Raw genomic sequence first — 18113 nt, forward strand, 5'->3', positions numbered from 1 at the left:
GACAATGAAGAATGTCTAACCTGGAGCACATTTTACAGCCCTGACCACAAATACAGTTTGTGGTTACAAGGCTTGTGAATCTGTTTTCAATAGCTGTGACCTTGAACATGGTCCAAAAAGAGCACAAATTCATAACACAGCAGCAGGATGAGGTGGCAGTGGCGCTATTTCATCATTGCTAGAATTTTATGAGTGAAACATGTCCGTGTTCAATTCAATTTCAATACCCCAATACAAAAGATGATTGCTTCCATTTAAAAATGAAATTTTGACTCCCTTTGCGTCAATCCCTTCGCCTCCTTCCTCCCCCGACGTTGCATGTGTCCACACTGACTCACTATTTCGCGAGTGAGTCGGAAGTTAGACAGCATTGCGGACGCAAGTAGTCGGTGTGAAAAACCAGTTGGATGCTTGTGCTTGGGAACATTAATGCGCCCACACAGGCCAAACAATTACTCGAGTGCAGACAGCCTTCACGGATAGCTTGGAAAAAAAATATGGAGACTAGTACGGCACTCAGTAGGGAGCATACCTCCGCCAGGTGAACAGTTTACGTTTTGTATCCCAGAATAGACCAGAAATTCACAATACAGAATCACATTTAATCAAAATCTTCCGTCGAAAACTTTTTGAGATATCCTGCTACATATCGTTTTTGGCCCAATCTCCCAATGAATGGTGAAGAATCACTTAAAAAATTAAATAATTCTCATATCCGAATCCATATTCAGATTTTCACCAAAATTGAATCGATTAGTCCTTGTCACATACGCAACCTGTGCACCAAGTTTCGTCCAAATCCGTCCATAACCTTTTGAGATATCCTGCTATATATCGTTTTTAGCCCGATCCCCCAATGGTGAAGAATCGCTTAAAAAATTCTACCAGCCGGATCCGAATCTGGATCTTCAGCAAAATCTAATCATTTGGTCCTTGTGACATGCGCTACCTCGCTGCCAAATTTCGTCCAAATCCATCCATAACTTTTTGAGATATCTTGTTCACAAACAGACAGACAGGGGTGAAAACATAACCTCCATCCACCTTTGGTGGCGGAGGTAATGAACCTTTTGGAAAACCTTCTCCACCAAAGCAGAAGTTTTTAAAGTGGGGAAAACTGGCTTTTGAACCAGGACATGTAAAGGACAAGAATCACATTGGAAGACCAGTAACAAGAAGAAACATGTTCACTGCTGTGTTGTCGCCGGTTGACTGGTCGCCAAGACAGTCAACAAGAAAGAGAGCCAGTGAACTTGGAACACCGCGGATCACTGCAAACTCGCATGAACAAAGATCTTCAGTTGAAACCCTGTCGTCCGTCATTTGTGAATGAACTGAGTGATGCCGACATGGATCGGCACTGTGCATCATGCAATGTCTTGCTTGACATCTTCTCGACAGAACTGTCTTGAGGGAAAGTGATGTTTTTGGAAGAATGTGGTGTTCTGGTCCAAGGAAAATCCACATTTCACATTAGAATTTGAGTATCATCCCTCACATGTAATATGGGCAGGGATGACCAAGATATTTATTCAGTCCCTATTTTTTGATACTGGTAAACAGCGTAGCCTACGAGCAGATGTTAAGAAACTGGCTGGTACCACAACTTGTTACTGTTGGAATAGCTGAAAGTGTTTGGTTTCAACAAGATGGCACACCCGTGCATTTTGCGTTGCATGTTCCAGACCATCTCAATGGAATGTTCCCTCAACGACGGATTGAAGGCGAAGAGAACAGGGACGTTGGTAGATCTGTGGAAGGGGAAAGGCTGGGGTAGAAGGGAAGGGTACACAGTATAAAGCAAATTAACATCACGAGGAATTTCAGGAAAGAAGTTGGGGATTGAAAGAGGTGGATTTGGGGTGTTTTAACAGTGTAGAAAAGATCAAGGTTTTGGATGGGGGAAGATGAGAGATGGTGGTGAACAGCTGTTTTAAAGACCTGGAGGGAGGAGAGGGATTGAAGAGAGTGTGGGAGATTGTTCCATAGGTGGGAGAAAAGAGGAATGAAAGAGTGAAGGTGAGCAGTGAGTCTTGATTTTGGCAGTTTAACCATAAGAGGGTTGCTGGCAGATCTTGTGCATCCTGCAGGAATATTTAGGGGGCAGAACACAGACAAAGCAGGGTGAGCAAGGCCGGAGAGGAGTCGGTAGAAGACAGAAAGGCCACCAATATGCTTGCAGTGAGAGAGAGAAAGGCCCTCAGAATCAGCTTCATCATGGAAATACCAATGATTCTGAAAGCTTTGGTTTCAACTGCGTGAAGCAAAGCTAGGTGTGAGGCAGTGGTACCATCCCAGAGGGGAGAGCAGTATTCCATTGAGCTGCGGATTAAAGCTTTGTATGTGGGGAAGAGCTCAGAAGTGCCCAGAAAGGACTTTGCATGATGGAGGATGCCCAGACGGCGACTGGCTTTGGAGGCCAGCTTGGATTGGAAATGTGGTTTTCTCAGGAAAGTTCATGGCAGATAGTGAGACCCAAAAGCTTGAGTGACAGAACTTCAAGCGGATTGTTCAGAAAGTAGATGGGAGGGTTGTCCAGATGGTCTTTTCGGAGAGACAAAGTGAGAGTGTGAGATTTGTCAGGATTGAAAGACGTGTTCCACTTGTTTGACCAGTTTGTGATTTTGTCCAGGTCTGCAGAGAGTGAACAGGCTGCTGCCTGCCGATCTGATGGTTGAGATATGGAGCGGCAGAGAGTGGAGTCATCAGCAAAGTGATAGAGAGGATTTTCCAGAGAGTTGGAGAGATCATTAATGAAGACCAGAAAAAGCACAGGGCCCAGAACACTGCCTTGAGGAACTCCTGCCTGAACAAGAAGTGGAGATGAGTGAATTCCATTCAGGGCCACACGTTGACTGTGACCAGATAGGAAGTCTGCAAGCCATGCCTGGAGGTTTCCTTGGATACCATAGGAGGAGAGTTTTGTGAGCAGAGTGGGGTGCCAGACTGTATGTCAAGGGATATGTCAAGATATGTCAAGCACGAGATATGTCAATGGAGACCGCTCTGATTTCCTGTTTGGCATTGAGGACCTCCATCCATTGTTGAGACAGCAGAAGCAGCATGTTCAGAGTAGAATGACCTGGTCTGATAATTGGGAGCAGGCTGATTGGTCTGTAGTTGCAAGTATCTGTTTTTGCACCTTTTTTGTGTAAAGCGGTAATGTTTGCTGATTTCCAAGCAGATGGCAGATGACCTTGAGCAAAAGAGAGGGTGAAGAGATCAAAAAGAGGGTGAGATAGAGCGGTCGGGCAGGATTTTAGGACCCGTGGGCTGATGCCGTCTGATTCTGCAACTGGATCAGAGTCGATGATTGACAGAAAATTCTCCACCTTGTCAGGAAAGAAGGACACAGAGTCCAGGAGCAGCTGTGTATGACTGGGTAAGGTGGGTACAGAGAGAGATGGGTTTGGGATACAAGATCTTGAGGCAAACATGGAGTTGAGGCATTCAACTTTGTCACGTGCGGTGTCAGCTGTGTAGCCGTTTGAGGTAAGGGAGGGGATGGAGGGGGAACAAACACCAGACACAGATTTGATCAGACGCCACCAGGATTTTGAGGAGGGAGACAGGTTTGAGAGTTCAGTCTTGAGAGTAGAGAGATATTGTTTCCTGGCTCTCCTGAGCGTAGACACACTTGTTCTGAGCTTTGTGAAAGCAATTGTGATTGCCTTCAGTTGGATTTGCCTTCCAAGAGGTGAAGGTAAGTTGTTTCAGGGCAACTGCCTCACAAAGTTATGTTCTCTTTTGCACAGGTGATCCACGAATGCTTCACAAGACGTCTAAGTGGACTTTGCGACAAATTCAGTGGTGCACGGAGAATGATGGAGCACATTCAGATGCAATGACTGAATAGTTATTGTAAATACTGTACTGCACAATAAAACCTGTATATTAAAAAAGTTGATAAAGGATGGTTGGCGTTCCAGGGCCTGACGCTTACGGCAGCAGAGCATGTTGTGTTTGCTGAGCTCTACTGGGATCCAGGGCACATGCAACAGGCCGAAGATCGAGCACACCGTATCGGGCAGCACAACTCCGTGCAAGTGCACTACCTGGTTGCACGAGGCACACTTGACACCACCATCTGGGCTATGCTCAACCGGAAGGTCTGATCGCTTTGCTAGCAACACATTTTGAATATTTCAGTTGAGCTTGTACACCAAAGTCCTCTACAAACATTGTGTTCCTTGTCGTGCTTCACGCAGGTGTCTATCATATCGAGCGCCCTCGATGGTCATTTGGAGAAGCTGTCTGTCGCCGAGGCACAGTCTGACAAATATGCATTCTTAAGCGAGGCCCTTGCTTGGGAACCGGATGTGGAACAGCTAAATGCTGAAGGTGTTTTCTTCTCCCAGGTTTGTAGTGACTTTAGAAGCTGCACTTTCACAATTCTTTATTCCACAAATATCAGATAGTTGTGAAAAACCAATCGTGAGTGTGATAATTTCTTCTTTCCTATCTTTAAAAAAATTATGTCGGCGTTGAAGTATTGATTAGCGTTTGGTAAAGAAGTGCAAGGATTCTTCTGAATCCGCCTTTTGAAAGAAGATTGAAATTTCTTTTTTCTCCTGCAGTGATCCAATTTTCATGGAAGAGTTTGTACAGAAGGAGAAATAATTGTGCTTTTAACACGAATTATAATAACACTCGATTATGCAACAAGTGCAAAGTAGATGGGATTTTAATATTGGATGGCAACACTGAGCTGTGTCCTCAAATGGGACACAGCTCATCGTGTGCTTACCAAACAGACAAACGACTTTGGTACCAATCGCTAATTGAGACCCTGAGAAGTAAACCGGGCTATCCCACATACAGAACCAGATTGAATTAAATGCACTAATATAATCTTCCAAGATTTGCTTGGAAGAACACCTTTTGTGTTCATTGATTATTTCAACATCATTTTTATGCATCTGCCGACGAAGTCGCCGAAGGCATTATCTTTTCGTGTTCTCAGTCCGTCCGTCCATCCGTGATAGGTTTTCGTTGCCGCAATAACTTGAGAATGGCAGAAGGGATCCAAGTCAAACTTGGTACAGGTATGTATAGTGATGTAAAGAAGAACTGATTAGATTTTGGGGTCTCGGGGTCAGAGGTCATGTACGGTAAAAACCCTATTGCCACGATAAATTGTGAACCTTTAATGGGATTTTGACCAAAGCTGCTACAAGTATGTAGTATGATGCAAAAATGAACTGATAATATTGTCCTGTCAGCCCGCGATTAACACCGCTGGATGACGAATAGCCGTAACGGTCCTTAATGCCGAGGCGTGTAGCTGAAACTGGCAGTTGGGCCATCGCGCGTGAGTGAGGGAATCAAAGCGTTTACCTCAGATGCAAGTCACAGGGGTTTATTCCCAAAACCCACAAACAGAGAAAAAACACACAACAAATAAAATGCAACACAATAATTTAATGAAAATAAATGCAATACGAAAGTGGTGAAAATGAAAGGTGAGGTAAAACTAAATCATAATTTGAGACGTCTCCATCAGACACAATTACACAACAGGGGAAATAAAATAAAATAAATTGTTTATTTTGCTTTTCGTCAGCCGGCACTCAGCTTGCTCAACGAGATCTTTGAATGAAGTCGGCAGTACGGGATGGCCAAGTCCAACGCTTCCCACACCTGAGCACCCAATATGGAGCCGAGCCGACGACCGTGACGTGCACAGAGCCGTCGAGCGAGCTGTGAAGATGGTTCTCTTTTTCCTCTCTCTCCGTCCGAAGCGCCAAGAGCCCCGCAAACCGCCGGCTTATTGCTCCTCCTCACGATCGCAAAAGCTCCGTAAAGTCGCCTCACAGGCACACACAAGACCAAAAAGCGACCGCCAGAGACAAAAGTCAGTCCGAGAGAGCACTCGCAGAGTGTCGAGCCGTTTCGAACAGAGATGGTAACTCTTCTTACCTTGTTACCATCTCTTGGAGAGATGGTAACGCTCCAAGCTTGAACCTTCTAGCTCTGACGTCACCCCGACCAACGGCCGAGCTCCCTCGAAACACCCCACGTCCTCTCGACCAATGACGAATCTCGGGGCATGGTCTATCAGCCACAATCCCTGGGAGGCGGGGTTTATTTGCCGATCGGCAAATGTTTGGGTCCTGTCGGTTTTGGTGGGGCAGGGTTTAGCCCGATCGGGAATGTTCTGTGGTTCTGTCGACAGTTATGTCTGTTATTGTTGGTTAATGGGAGGTCGTTGTAACTGAGGTTTTTATGGCTGGCATTGTTGTAGTTGTAAAACTAGAACGGCACTCTTCGACGTCACGACGTCGCCTGATATGCCTCCGCCCACGTTATTACATTATTATACATATCTGTACCAAGTTTGAATTGGATCCCGTTAGCCATTCTCAAGTTGTAGACCTATTACAGACTTTGACCTTTGACCTCTTGAACCCAAAATCTAATCAGTTAATCTTTACAATATTATACATCCTGTACAAAGTTTGAATTGGATCACCTCAGCCCATTCTCAAGTTATCGACATATTACAGACTTGGACCTTTGATCCCAAAATCTAATCAGTTCATCTTTGCATAATTCTACATAAGTGTACCAACTTTGGTCAGAATCCCATCACTGATTCAGAAGTTATCGTGTTGACTATTTTTACTTAACATGACCTTTTCCCAACCTCGTGTCCTCAAAATCTAATCGGTTCATCTTTACCACATTATACATACCTGTGCCAAGTTTGACTAAGATCCCTTCAGCCATTCTCAAGTTATCACGGTAACGAAAACCTATCACGGACTGACTGACTGACGGATAGACAGCCGGACGGACAACCTGAAAACATAATGCCTGAAAACTGATCATATTGATCAACTCACAAATTCGTTCTTCTGTTTCTTTTACTAAATTTCCTTTTGAGCAAACTTTCTTAATGCACATTCTGAAATGGCAAAGCAGAACTGGATTGTTTTGAAACACTGGTATTCCGTTATGTATGCACAGATTTATACATTTATCCATCTGTCTTTCCACTTATTAAATGTTCACTGCCACATCTGAACTAAAGATGAGCTCTGGTTTGAATTTTGTGGTGGGGGGGGGGGGGGGGATTCTGTTCCGTGTTCCATTATATTCAAAAGTAGAACGGCACTCTGTAGAGTGTATACCTCCGCCAAGCTGAACAGTTTGCGTTATGTATCCAACTGATAGGCTGGATCGGCATCTTTACCTTAACCAAAATCTAATTGGCTTCTTGTCACTGACCCAACTCATCCACCTGGTTTTGTCCGAGTCCGGCCACAACTTTTTGAAATAGTGTGTCGTATATAGTTTTTGGCCCCATCTTTCAATGATGAAGAATCACTAAAAATTATAGTATCTGGATCTTAACTAAAATCTAATCAATTCGTCCTTGTCACACATCCAACCTGTCCACCTATTGTTGTCTGATTCAGTGCATAACATTTTTAAGGCGCAGGAATTGAGAGGTTATATGTGCAGAATTAGGATATGGTATCAAAAATTGGAGAAAGATATGAGTGTCGGTTAACTTCATATGTCGTTTTGGGAAATTTTAAACCTGATTTTGACATTGGGGTGGGGAGGTCATAAGTCATGGTTTAATTGAATAAAGGACATACCTGACATACCTCTTTTGGCAGGAACCACTTTTTGGCTGAAAGTTAGTCTATTTGAATTTATTCTGTACCCTCCCTTCCCTTCTGAAGCCTGGTGTTGGCTTCGCGGTTAGGGTGCCGGCTTGGGATCCTAGGATCCTGGGTTCGAATCCCGGTCGATCGCTGAATTAACGCCAGGGGGGTTGACGCAGCCTGTCAGCCTGTCATCCTTCCGAGGTCGGCAAAGTGAGTACCAGCTTGCTGGGATGAATGATCCCGGTGTGTACCCCGGTTTAGAATAGGTACACCGTATCCCTGCGCATCGTAAGAGGCGACTAAGGGTTGGTGTCAGGAAGGGCATCCGGCCATAAAAACATTTCCTCAAACAGGGAACCATGATTGTCATGGGGCCCGCAAGGCTACCCCCCGCTCTCGCGGGGAAAATGGCCTTAAAACGATCATTCATTCATTCATTCCTCCCTTTCCTTCTGTATTGATGACTCAGTAACATTATTAACCAGTAACAGAAAAAATAAAGAACAGTTTCATGGTTTTGTACACATGGTCCAAACATAAATTAAATAATAATAATTTGTTGCTTAAGGAAAGATATTTAATTACTTGCAGCATTTTTTTTTTTTTGACAATTCCACCTGGCATGTCTGGTACAATTCAATTTTGCTTTGCACCACAAGGTTTGGTTTTTGCCGATTTTTTTCCCACCCCACTCTTGAACTACCATTTTATTTTTCCTCATTGCAGCGTGGAAAACAACAGCCAGACATCCGCACATTCTTATCCACTTCTCAATCTGGCAGTCCTGACTTGCAAACCAGTAAACACGTATTGGGAAGTAGTTTTCCTGCTTTGTTGGGCCAGAAACGAGGCTCTTCAGATGGTAACGAGTTCAAGCCTCAATCAAAGCGCTTTCGGATGCCCATTGTTACTTCTCCATGCGCAGCTGCTGAAGATCTGGATTCCTCTGCCGACCTCTTTGCAGGCACCTCAGGATCTTGCGAGCTTCAATCGACATTGATGAGAGAGCCTGAAGGGCTGACTTCTGATCAGTGGACCTGCAAGAAATGTACCTTCAGCAACACCGCGTTGCTGCCATACTGCGAGATGTGTGAAACGTCACGACGTGTGGGTGAGACTGTTCTCTTTATTTTTAGATGAATGCCGTTTGTGCTCACAAAGTATTGTTTTTGTAATCCTGATCTATCGTTTCCTCAACCCTAGCTGCGTGATCTCTTTCTCTTCCTCAGGTGGAAGTGCGGACCTTTCTCATGTTGAATCGGACAGAGGAGAGAAATTGGAAATTTCTACACTAGAAACGAACTCGTTGGTTACACAGAGTAGGGAAAAGCTGGATGAGGCAAGCTTTCCTCCTGCTGAAATCATATTGATCCCAGACAGTGATGAGGAAGCAGACGACCACCTTAATGTAAACAACCTATCATTGCACAAAGGTGTAGGAGTTGTCAGCCAGCTTGTAGAAGAGGAAGAAGAGTCAAGTGAAAAGGGTGCAGCAAAATTGTGCCCAATCTTCGATACAGTTATAGAGGGGCTTCCTGGAATGGAGCCCATTTCATATGAGGCTATGATTGAACCAACGTCTGCTGTTGAGGAAAGCATGACATCTGACGAAAACTCTGTACAACGTATGAATTGTGATGTGGTGGACAGTTGCACCACCACCCTCAATCCAGATTGCACAACGAGCCCTTCAGAAGAACCAGTGGAAAGATATGAGAACTTTCTTTACTGCCCCAGCTGCAACACTGACAGAATCTTCCTCTTTGACAGAGTAAGGTGCATATCCTGGTCTGATTATATTGTGGGTAAACCATGTGCGATCAAAGAAGGGGGATATAAATTTAAACATTGTGGGACCTAATAATATTAGGAAGTTACTTAAGGAAGTAACTTGTCACTTGGGCAGGAAACGGAGCGACTCTTGTGCACCTTCTCACCACTGGACGTTCGTCTGCAGAACTGGGATGAGCTGCCGAACGTTCTGCGTAATCAGCACAACTTCACACTGGTATGCTGTTAAAGCCTGTGTTTGTGTACACGCATATTCTAGGCCTGTTCGTCCCTCCTCATATTCCTCTTATTTCCAAGTAAATTGTCCATCTTGCTCTTTATCAATCAGGAAGTTGGTGTAACGCAGGCCGATAATCTCTGATGACAACACCTTTGTCCTTCGTTTATCTGCTTTTTTGAATCATGCTATTGAATTGTATTTTTTTCTGATTTGTGTGGGGACACCCCCAATGTCGTTCCAGGTGAAGCGCTTTGTTCGTGATTGGGATGATCTCTCAGCTATGAAGCAGCGCCTATTGCGCAAGAACAACCAGCTTTTACAGATTCCCACCATCACTGCTGCCGAACTGCTGAGGGAGCAGCAGAAGCAGAATTGCACAAAGAGGTGAGAACTGGCACAATATAATATGGTTGCCCACTCTCCTCTACCCATTCCCCTCACCTTTTTTACAAGGGTTACCATGCTCCCTCCACACCAATTATAACAAGTAAAGCACATGGGTTTTTTTTTTTTTAATGGAGATGGCTCACGTTGCAAAGAAGTGATGAAAGAAGGTAGGTAGCCTATTGGTTATTGCGGAATGACAAAAATGCATCATTTCTTTATGACAATTCGTACCAGTGTCATGGCTTCCTGCCATGTGCAAAGTAGTACCAGCATCATGTGAGGCTGCCCGACTACTTGTATATTTTTTCATTTTGGAAGCTCCCAACTGACTTGCTTTTGCAATCATGACAAAGGACCCAGCAACTGACTCCAATCAGAATCCGATCCAAAACTATTCATCACAGGTTAAACGATAAACATTTGTTTAAAAAAAAGAGAATAAACATGAGAATAAAGTTTGAGTTTGAATGAGAATAAACATGTTGGGATGCCTGGCTTGGTGTTGCAACTTTTGTAGATGTCATTGTTGCGTGTTAGTCAAGTTCTGTTAGACTGCAATAATCCCTACCTTGGTTCATTACTTTGTGGCAATGTGAGCCATTCCCAAGTCTTTGTAATTTTTTCCTAAAATAAAAATAAAAATTTCAGCAGAATGGACACTTGAATGGTGACAGACCAGGGGCCGCACCATGTGAGTAGAGTAGTGTAGAGTAGAGTAGAGTTAGGACAGTAGTCATGCAGGTGTCTTTCACTCAGCGAGGAGTTGATGCATGGAATGGTCTCTCTGGATAGGTAGTGGCAGCAGAAACTGTAGAAAGGTTAAAATTTGATTTAGCTACTGCGAAGCATTGGAGATAGAGGTGTACATCAACATTGGAGGAATGGTCGGTAGCTGAAGTATCAATGGGTGATTGCATACGTATCGTATCATGATTGCAATACCTGCGATAGTCTCCTCAAAAGCTGAATGTGCTGTCAGTGGTTATTAATTCCTCACCTTGCAACTGTTTCCCCTCACCACCCTCCCCAAAAGAAAAATAAAATATGAACAATTTTAGAATAATAAATAATATACAGTCGGACCCCGCTATTCGCGGGGGATACGTTCCTGGAAAATCCGCGAATAGCGAAACGCGCGAATAGCGGGACATTGTTTCAATGGAAAAAGGGGGATAGGTTCCTGAGTCGCGGAAATACACGAATAGAGAGGACCAAACGGCGAGGCAAAATCTGTGAATGGTGATGCAAATCCCGAGAATGTCGACGATAATCCGTGAAGGTCGATGAACGTCCCGGAAATGGCGTGACAAAACCCGCGAATGTTGGCAATAATCCCCGAATGTCGATGAAAATCCGCGAATGAATGCTGTGCCATTGTTTCAATGGGGGAAAAGGGAGACAGCTAATTGCACTAATAGATACTGTGGAGCGTTTTCATTCTGTACAATAACTCGCAGGGATGACGTGTTATGCAGCTGGAGGGCTATCCCGCGAAACATTATTTGCCTGTGAACAATGGAATATCACGTGAAGATATTTACAGTTTGAATGACGGGATATCCCGCGAAAGCCGTGAAAACGCGAAACACAGGAGCAGGTCATGCTCGCGGCTCGTAGAAGATGTTTTTTATGCCGCCGCTGACAGTCACTGGGGCATTATATTTTCGGGAGATGTCCGTCCGTACGTACGTACGCCAGTCCGTACGGGCTAAACCTCGTTTTTTCTCAGCAACCATATTTCCGATTGAGACTAAACTTTCAGGGTAGGAGTGACACCCATGCAGAATGTTTTTAGGATAAATGTGACGTCATAGGTCATGTGGTATGGCACGGCACCCATCTTGGACTAAAAGCAAATAATAATAAAATTATTTCCAGGAAACTGCTGAATTTAAAAATTTGAAACTTTGCACATTGTCAAGTACTCCCAATGGGGAACAAAAGCATGATGATGATGACATTATAGGTGAAGTGGTATACCATGCACATGATCTATGACCCATTTGTATTGAAATATAAAATTTATGACATCATAGGTCACATGGTTTGGCAGCCATATTGGATTGAAGGAAAATGTGAAATAATGATATCTCTGAAACCGCTCACCCAACATGCATTTTAAGGCCATTTTCCCTGCTAGAGCGGGGGTTAGCCTTGCGGTCCCCATGACAATCTTCTCCATTTTGCCCTATTTTCTGCATCTCTCCTTGTTAACCCCCTTGCCCGCATTTCTTCTTCCACCATCTTTAGCCAAGTCTTTCTCGGTCTTCCCCGTCCTCTACTTCCTTCTACATTAATTTCCATCACTCTTCTCAACCAGTCACTTTCATCCTTCCTCAACACATGACCAAACCATCTCAACCTGTTCCTCTTCACAGCATCAATCACAGGCAATATTCCCATCATCTTTCCCAATTCATCATTTGTCTTCCTCTCTCTCAACGATACTCCGCACATCCATCGAACCATTCGCATTTCCACCCTTTCCAGCCTTCGTTGCTGCTCTACGTTCATTACCCATGTCTCGCTCCCATAAATCATAACACTTCTCACACATGCAGCATACACCTTTCCCTTCAGCTTCAGCGACACTCTCCTCCTCATCAGCACGCCACTCAGTTCCCGAAACTTCTTCCATGCACATCTCACTCGAGCAACTGTTGCCGAGTCTGATCCACCTTCTCCATTCAGCATGTCTCCGAGGTAGAAAAATGTTTTCACACCTTCCAGCTTCACGCCGTCTCCAAGATCCAACTCAACATTTCCTCCATCTGCAGCTCCCTCTGTGCACACCTTACATTTGAATGTAGCTGCCACACTGGTAAATGACCCTCTCAGACCACTACATTTTTGATGAACCCACTCAGCGCACATTGTACATTGAATGGAGTTCACTCCGACACCCTTCCTGCACACAGCACACGGCCACTTCCCAGTTCTTTCCACCTCACCACATGCTTTATCACTTGCCATCACCTTCGTCTTTCCGATATTCACCTTCAGACCTTTTGTCTCCATACATTCCTTCCACTTGTTCATCTTTTCCTTCAGTCCATCCATACTTTCCGCAATCAACACCAGATCATCTGCATACAACAACTCCCATGGTAAACCCTCCTTTATGTTCTGAGCCAGCACCTCCATCACAGCTACAAATAGTAGTGGACTTAGTACCGACCCCTGATGCACTCCCACCTTCACCTCAAACTCACCACTGTTCCCGTCCTTTGTCCTTACAGCTGTGCACGCTCTTTTGTACATTGCCATCACTACTCTGATCAACCATTCCTCCACTCCTAACTTCCTCAATGCCCATGTCAATACTTTGCGTGGAACCCTATCGAATGCTTTCTCCAGATCAACAAACCCAAAAAACAACTTCTTCCTCTTCTCCATGTACTTCTCCTGCAACTGCCTCACAATGAAAAGCGCGTCTGTCGTTCCTCTTCCTGGCATAAATCCAAACTGCATTTCGTCGATCTTCACTTTCTTCCTTATCCTCCTCTCCAACACCCTTTCCAATACCTTCATTCCATGCTCCAATAACTTTATCGCTCGGTACGAGCCACACTCCAGAAGGTCACCTTTCCCCTTGTATAGAGGGACGAGGGTACTCAGTTCCCAAGCCACTGGAGCGGCCTTCTTTCACCCGATCCGATCCGACCCGACCCCCGACCGGATCGATGCAAAATTTTATAAATATCATCTAACAGCACTGTTGCATATAGTTTGAAAATGATGATGTCATAGGTCATGTGCTTTGGCAGCCATCTTGGATAGAAAAACGAACCTTGTCCGATCAACACGAGACTTCACAAACGTGATCCTCTACCCATACATATGCAGAGTGATGGCATCTACCCGTTGTGGGACTATGCGGATTGCGGAGGCATATTGGCGACAGTCACATTGTTCTAGTCTGCATATTTTCAGCTGCGTTATGCATGGCTGGTGAAAGATGGGTTTTATAAATACGGTATGTCAAGCTAACAGCTCATGAAAATAAAATTTGCGCCCCTGAAAACCCGCGAATTAGCAGAACACGGCCGCGAATAGGAAAACAAACCCAGCGATTTAGCGGAACACGGCCGCGAATAGAAAAAAAAAAAACGCAAAATCACCGGACATTTTTCCACGAATAGAGAAACGGGTCGCATTTTATCACGCGGAACCTGCGAATAGCGGGGTCCGACTGTGTGTGTGTGTGTGTGTGTGTGTGTGTGTGTGTGTGTGTGTGTGTGTGTGTGTGTGTGTGTGTGTGTGTGTGTGTGTGTGTGTGTATATATATATATATATATATATATATATATATATATATATATATATATATATATATATATATATATTGTGGATATGAGAATGGTGTTTTTTTAATTGTTTTTATTGTATAGTACATTGTAAAAATATCGCCCTCCTTCCTCCAGTTGTGTATAAAGGTCAAAGTGCGTCCCGTAATTAGGTCATAAACAATCACGTTTAGCCAATCATAGATTTCCGCCTTGTTGGTAGTTATTTCCCTATTCTGTGTATTAGGCTAAGGATTTGTCTTCCATTAATTAATACTCCATTGCACCGAATCAATTAAGAATAGCTCCCCTTCAATAATTCCATTTCCCAGCCAAACTCTCCATCTTTGGGTAAAGCAGTTCACAAGCGTGGGGTGCGCGCCCTCTCATTTCGCTGCTATAGTGAATATGTGCTCCATGCTCTGTTTGAACAGGAGGGGCGGGGTCGCCAGGGAGAGGCAAGCCCAAGCGTGCCACGAAGGGCGGGGCTGTTCAGCCCCATGCCCAAATAAGGAAACAAGCCCGTGGCTCGCCACGAGGGGCGTGCCGTCGGCGCCATGCCCAAATAAGGAGACAAGCCCGTGGGATTGCCATACAAGGTCACGAAACAGAGCACGGGGGGGAGGGCGTGTCAGACCCGCGCTGAAGGGATGAGAGATACGGGAGAGTTGAGAGTGCCAAGTAAAAAGATATACACCAGAGATACGGCAGATGAGTCCAGGTGCGTAAGAGAGTTGGCAGTCCACCGGGAGAGAGTTGAGAGTTGCACCGGAGTTGCGTGAGAGATACGGAAAGCCTTTGGGTGGTTGTTGCGTGAGATACGAAAAGCCTTTGACAAAGAGCCGCTTCAACCAGCCCCGTTTCAACCAGCCGCGTGAAGCCCTGACGGGGCAGCGAGTGACCCTGCCGGTGTGCGGTGTAAAGCCGAATACAAGGAGCTGCCGGCTCCTCGCTTGCCGCCCGGAGTGGACCTGCTCGCTGTGCCCTGTGATCCCACCTGCTCATCCCTCCAAACGTTTCCTGTCCTTCCATCCTTTTGTGTACGTGAGTTTGTTTTGTGTATATTATATTTATATATTTGTGTATGTATATTATATTTGTGTATGTATATTATATTAGATTTATATATATATATATTTATATATAGTAAATGGCCTCTAAAGGTGGTTATAGTTTGTTTTGTGTGTTCTGTCCTGGGTAATAAGTTAAGCCTGTTTAGTTAAGCTAGAATTTTCACTGTGTCTCCTTGATTCCTTCTGTCATTATTTTATTATTTTTCCTTCTTCCTTGGTTTCTTTTGGTTGTAAATAGCAAATAAATTATATTCGTATTTCCTACTTCTGTCTTCCTCTTCTTCACATCCGTGTCGCCTTTGTCTTTTCCCCATTGAATATCTGTGGCACGATTTGGCCCACGTTTAAGGAATCGGGTCGCGGCGCCATCCGCTCGGCAAATGAACATCTTATCCGCGGTCCGTAACAATATATATATATTATATATATATATATATATATATATATATATATATATATATATATATATATATATATATATATATATATATACAGTCATCCCTCGCTATATCGCGGTTCACTTTTCGCGGCTTCGGTACATCGCGGGTTTTTCTCGCGAGTATATGTAAAATTATATCGCCGATTTTTCGCTATATCGCGGGATTTTGCGGTATAAATGTATTTTTATATACTATTATTTTAAATATTTTTGTGGTAAAATAAGCATTTTCTAGCCTAAAAATTTTTTAAAACGTAAAGAAATAAGAAAAATACAGTAATTAAAACATATTACAAGAAATAAAATACTGTACATAGTGTACAGTAGAAGGGTAGACAAAGAGTCGTGCGTATGGAAAACGCAGATGCGGCAGCTTCCACTTGCACTAGTTACCCACGTAATGGGTAACTGTAATGCTCTTTCTGGCTGTGCAGTACATTCATCATCGTCATCACCTTCATCGTCATCAGTACTGCACAGCTAATTCATCATCATCTTCATCACGCAAGTTGTAGTATTGAAGAGCCGGGGCTCTTGCTTGATATGGACGAAATGACGGGCAAGATACAAACTCGTCCGAGAATATATTTATTCTCAAAACCAACTCGGGAACACTGAAAAGCCCGTTTATCGGGCTGAATTATAAAGCACAACCAGAAACCGAAAGCCACGCCTCTCAAGCGTGGCGTGCTTCGGTGGTCACGTGATCAACAGGTGTAGCTGATTATACCCGCAAAGCACGGCACGCTTTAGCGGTCACGTGACCAGCCACTCTCGCGCCGGGGATCCCCGCCGGTGACGTCACCGGCTGGAGCAAGGAGATTCTGATGCTGGTCTTGCTTGGGGGACCCATGGGTAGCTACAGTATCTTCAATGGTGAGTACCCATTAGAATTTTATATGTTGTTAAAATTACGTATGTTTAAGAGTGTAAAAAGTGTTTAAGAGTATAGGAAGTGTTTATAAGAGTATGGGAAAGGTTAATAAGAGTGTGGGGAGGGTCATAAAGCTTTAAAATATATATAAATAATAAAATAAAAATATGGTCGCTACTTCGTGGATTTTCGTCTATCGCGGGGGGTTCTGCAATGTAACCCCCGCGATAAACGAGGGATCACTGTATATATATATCTATTTATATATATATATCTATCTATTTATATAGTGTTGGTGTTGGGCCCTGGTGTTGGGCTAGCGGCTAGGGTGCCGGCCTAGGATCCAATGGATCCTGGGTTCGAATCCCGGCCGATTGCTGAATTAACGCCAGGGGGGTTGACTCAGCCTGTTCATCCTTCCGTGGTCGGCAAATTGAGTACCAGTTCACTGGTAATTCCCTGCTTGTCGTTAAAGGCGGCAAAAAGGGTTGGCGTCAGGAAGGGCATCCGGCCGTAAAACATTGCTTCAAAAAGGGGACCGAAAAACAACAACAACCACGGTTCCCGAAAAAGGCCAACCCCCGCTTTGCGGGGAAAAATGGCCTCTAAAGGTGTTTTTTTTTTTTTTTTTAAATCTATTTATATATACTAGGGCATGCCCGTACTATATATATATCTAAAATTATATCCCCCCCCTCTATTTACATGAAATGGTTTGGTCCATTCGCAAAGCCAAAGCGAACGGCTTGCGAGTACGGTGACAATCCCCCCCCTCTGTTTACATGAAATGGTTTGGTCCAAAGCGAACGGCTTGCGAGTACGGTGACAATCCCCCCCCCCCCCTCTATTTACATGAAATGGTTTGGTCCAAAGCGAACGGCTTGCGAGTACGGTGACAACCCCCCCCCCCTCTATTTACATGAAATGGTTTGGTCCAAAGCGAACGGCTTGCGGAGTTTGGTAAAGAAATCGCCATAGCGTGCACAAACGCGCAGGAAAGCGAAAGAATCGCAAATTAGTTTTAACTAGGGCATGCCCGTACTATATATATATCTAAAATTATATCCCCCCCCTCTATTTACATGAAATGGTTTGGTCCAAAGCGAACGGCTTGCGAGTACGGTGACAATCCCCCCCCCTCTATTTACATGAAATGGTTTGGTCCAAAGCGAACGGCTTGCGAGTACGGTGACAATCCCCCCCCTCTATTTACATGAAATGGTTTGGTCCAAAGCGAACGGCTTGCGGAGTTTGGTAAAGAAATCGCCATAACGTGCACAAACGCGCAGGAAAGCGAAAGAATCGCAAATTAGTTTTAATTAGTTTTAAAACATAGTTTAACGCCAACATAGCGGCAACATAGTTTGCCAACGTGAAATAAATGAATACGCTCTCAAATGTGCCGTCCGAGGCAGAGTCTGTTC

General features: G+C 44.3%; 1 protein-coding gene across 2 annotated transcripts in view; it reads left to right on the top strand.

Annotated features, from left to right (window-relative positions):
* The window catches only part of ZRANB3 (zinc finger RANBP2-type containing 3), a 104561-nt gene that overhangs the window by 70047 nt on the left and 16401 nt on the right, over positions 1-18113 (top strand). The window contains exons 10-16 of one of the 2 annotated variants that reach the window (XM_068120954.2): positions 3930-4109; positions 4209-4358; positions 8346-8481; positions 8584-8730; positions 8849-9390; positions 9526-9627; positions 9872-10014. In XM_068120954.2, the coding sequence (XP_067977055.2) occupies positions 3930-4109; positions 4209-4358; positions 8346-8481; positions 8584-8730; positions 8849-9390; positions 9526-9627; positions 9872-10014 (1400 nt within the window). Of the gene's footprint in view, positions 1-3929; positions 4110-4208; positions 4359-8345; positions 8731-8848; positions 9391-9525; positions 9628-9871; positions 10015-18113 lie in introns of both variants that reach the window. The other variant, XM_068120953.2, reaches the window with a different exon arrangement.

Source organism: Myxine glutinosa, chromosome 6 (assembly GCF_964187855.1).
Source record: "Myxine glutinosa chromosome 6, kmMyxGlut1.1, whole genome shotgun sequence".
Classification (NCBI taxonomy): domain Eukaryota; kingdom Metazoa; phylum Chordata; class Myxini; order Myxiniformes; family Myxinidae; genus Myxine; species Myxine glutinosa.